Source organism: Ipomoea triloba, chromosome 13, assembly GCF_003576645.1.
Source record: "Ipomoea triloba cultivar NCNSP0323 chromosome 13, ASM357664v1".
In the NCBI taxonomy this organism is placed as follows: domain Eukaryota; kingdom Viridiplantae; phylum Streptophyta; class Magnoliopsida; order Solanales; family Convolvulaceae; genus Ipomoea; species Ipomoea triloba.
The window spans coordinates 1,318,395-1,322,232 of NC_044928.1; the positions used below are offsets into that span (position 1 = coordinate 1,318,395).

The 3,838-nt window shown below is 33.6% G+C and overlaps 1 protein-coding gene across 1 annotated transcript; it reads left to right on the top strand.

The window, feature by feature from the left end:
* Nucleotides 1–73: 73 nt before the first annotated feature.
* On the top strand, nt 74–1,726 carry LOC116000895 (putative UPF0481 protein At3g02645). The gene has a single exon (XM_031240759.1). The coding sequence runs from the start codon at nt 104–106 to the stop codon at nt 1,658–1,660; it is 1,557 nt and encodes a 518-aa protein (XP_031096619.1). The 5' UTR covers nt 74–103; the 3' UTR covers nt 1,661–1,726.
* The last annotated feature ends 2,112 nt before the right edge of the window (nt 1,727–3,838 follow it).

The following is a 3,838-nucleotide window of genomic DNA, read 5'->3' on the forward strand; positions in this document are numbered from 1 at the left end:
CCTCTCCCCCTCCCTACCTCTATATAAACCAAACCAAACCATCAATCTTTCTTCACAAACCCTTTGAAGCCAAGAAATTAGAAGAGAAAAAAGCACCCCCAAAATGGCCTTAGACAAAAACCCAATAAGTCCTACTTCATCACCCTCTAGTGCAAGGCTATGGGAAGAAAGAATAAGCAATGTTTTCAAGAAAGAATCTGAAATTCACTTTGATCATCTCCCACCCCTTTGTGTTTTCCAAGTCCCAAAACTTTTGATTCACCAAAACCCCCAAGCTTACACCCCTCAATTGGTAGGCATGGGGCCTTACCATCACCTCATGCCCGAGCTCTATCACATGGAAAGGTACAAGCTTGCAGCCATTAAACAGATTCTTGACCCCTCACAAATCCTCAACTTCCAACACATTGTTGTTGATAAGTTGAAGCAAATGGACACCATGATTCGCGCGTGTTACAGCAGGCTCATGGACCTCCAAGAAGGCACTTTGGCTTGGATTATTGCCATTGATGGCTTGTTCTTGATCCACGTTTTGCACACTCTTTCATCGTCCTATGATTCTCGAGGTGACAATATTCTCACCCGGGACATAATCCTCCTCGAGAATCAGATTCCTGTCGTTCTTCTTAAAGAAATCTTGAAGCTGCTTGAACTGTCATCACCATTCCATGAAGAAGTACTATTCTCGATGTTGATGAGGTTCTGCGAAGCGCATTCGCCATTGAAAATCTCAATGGAATCGAGGAATTTCAATGATTCCAGACAACCTCTGCATCTGCTAGACCTCATGTACCATTTGATTGTCAAGGATAAAAGTCCAGAATCCTGTTTTGAGGTTCCAATACAGGAGATACAAAAAGGCAGCTCTGAAACCAAGCTGATTGTCAATGAAGAAGAAGAAGAAGAGGACAATCAAGATCAAGACATGTTGGAAAACATTGAGGAAATTATAGATTTTGTGGAATCTGTGGGTCCTAAACCCACTGGAAAGATTATAAAGCCAGTTAAGGTTGTCACAAATGTGATTCCATGGACAACCATTTCAGGCCTATTCAGGACAGCCACAAAGATCGATGGAGACGATGAAGACGAGATAACAATCCCTTCAGTGGCGTCGCTATGGCGCTACTCTCGTGTCAGATGCTCCCCAATTCTGCAAGGGGGCATCTGCAACATTAAATTCGACGAACACGAAGCCACCCTTTACCTCCCAGTCATCACTCTAAACTCATGCTCAGAAGTTATCCTGAGAAACCTTGTAGCATACGAGGCTTCCATGCTCAAATCAACCTTGGAATTCGCGAGGTACGTCAATCTGATGAATGGGATTGTGGACACTGCAGAGGATGTTAGGATACTGAGGCAAAATGGGGTCATCAAGGCCACTCTCAGTGACCAAGAAACTGCAGACCTCTTCAATGGTATGAAAAGGTTTTTCACAAAACCAGATAAGAGGTCCAACATTGAGGTTGCTATCAAGAAGGTGAATGAGTACTATGATAGGAGGATGGTTGTGAGGTTCTATAGGAGGATGAAGAAAAATGCAGATATCTCATGGAAGATTTTAGCTCTTGTTTCATTCATTTTAACCCTAGCAATGTTGGCCTTCCAAACATTTTGTGAGTCCTACAATTGCAGCAGATTTTGGGGGCTTAAATGATTTCTTAGCCGTACAAGACAACCTATGGTATACTCTGATCTGATCAAACCTTTAGTATTAAGTCAACAACTAGAGCTAGTAGCATATGCTTAATTTTATTTATTTATTTATTTATTGTTATGAATGTGTATTGTTGAATGGTAGTGGTAGGGTCAAATACTTACAATGTAAAAAATTATAACTAATAGTGAATGTGAAATTTTATTTAATTATTATACTTAAGATTAAGCGTTTATTACTACACTAAAAGTTATAGCTAATAACAAAAACACAACTTTATTTTATTATTATACTTTTTTTTTTGAGCATAAATATTTTATTATTATACTTAGGTAGTTACATATCCATTACAAGTTATAACTTTTGACATAGTGATAATTATTTGACTTGACAATTGGTACAAGAGTTTTGAATCTTATTGAAATCCAATGTTTATTAGGTAGTAGACCATGGTTCACACAGCTGGATCATGCATATAGTATATTATTTTTATACATAAGGTACATTATTATTATTTTTTTTTTTGAGATAATAAGGTACATCATTTCTATGCATAATTGTACATTATTTCTATGCATAGGGTACACTATTTTTATACGTAATATTCATTATTTAAATGTGTATACTGTATAAAATAGTATGAAAAAATTGTTTGAATGTTCATTATTTATATGCATAAAATTCAATTTTTGTGTGCATACCGTTCATTATTTGAACATGTACAAATTGACTAAAGTTTTAAGCTCATTTTTGCTATATGTGAGGTTCATTATTTGTAATATTTTATTTCTTTGTAGATCAGAGTATAACTACTGGACTTATTCACATCTACCCCTCCCCCCTCCTTTACTTAGAATATGATATTGAGTAACTCTAAATTTACTATTTGTATGCATGTGTATATTTTAATACATGATTCACATATCATGAACCACAGTAAAATTTGCTAATGAAATCATATTAACATATACCTATTTAATTGAAAAATATAGTAATCTAACCGCAACTTATATTGTGGATCATGGACTAAAACGGTGTCGTTTCTTTTAATGAAAAGAAACGGCATTCGTCAGCGCCGTTAGGAGTAAAGTAGCTCTACATTAGTGTAACATATTTAGTTTCATTTTATATATATACTGCGGTTTTCTTTCAACACAATTACAGTTTTTTTCGATCTAATTAAAATTTCATTTGATAATATAAAAATAAATGTGAGACAGTATCATTTGACATAAATTGTAATTTCATTTATGGAACTTCGTTAAAATGTGACGACAATCATTTCTTTACTTAAAGAAATTGTGCCTTTTTAGATGATGATTCACGATATAATATCGGTAATCTAACAACCAGATGAGAATGGACATATTTGTCGGGCCACAATAAAACAGGAAACCGACTAACCAATTGCATAGCTAGCTAGCAAGTTAGAATAGTATTTATCACCCTATGGGATAATATTTTTTAAGTCTTGTTTTGAATAGATCCAAAATGTGGCTTTCTTCTTTAAATACAAAATTAAAACATTGTTTTATCAATCTTATTCAGTTTCATCATCCTGCGCAGGATGATGCATTTGATTAAGATTGGTAAAACAATGTTAGGCATGACTTAATTACAAATACAATTAAATTTTATTTAATTAACAAAATTTTTATCTAATCATACAAAAATAAAGTTGTAGTCAACTTACACACGTATAATGATAAACACGCTAAATGATTCAGAAATATTCTTATAATATTTAAATCAGTAAGGATGAACTTGATTAATTTATGTCAATATGTGGATGCACAATTTGAAACGTGCAAGTATGTCCGGTTAGTAGAATCGTCAAAACGAGCTAAAATCTTTTGTATCTCCTGTATTGGAACCACAAAACCGTCAAATGGAAGGTTTTGACGGGGTGGGTTGGCAGGGGCCGCCTAGGCACCTAGTATGTATACATTATTAGTATTATTGTATATATATACACATCATTTTATATAATTATATATAAAAATATATGTTAATTTATTTTTTAATACTGAAAAATGTAATTTATTTTTTAATACTGAAAAATGTATTAGTAAGTAGTACATTGTATATATTATTTGTAATTGCCTTATAGATTCACATATTATGTATTTGATTATTTATTACGATTATTACTATATTAGTTATTATTGTGTTCAACAA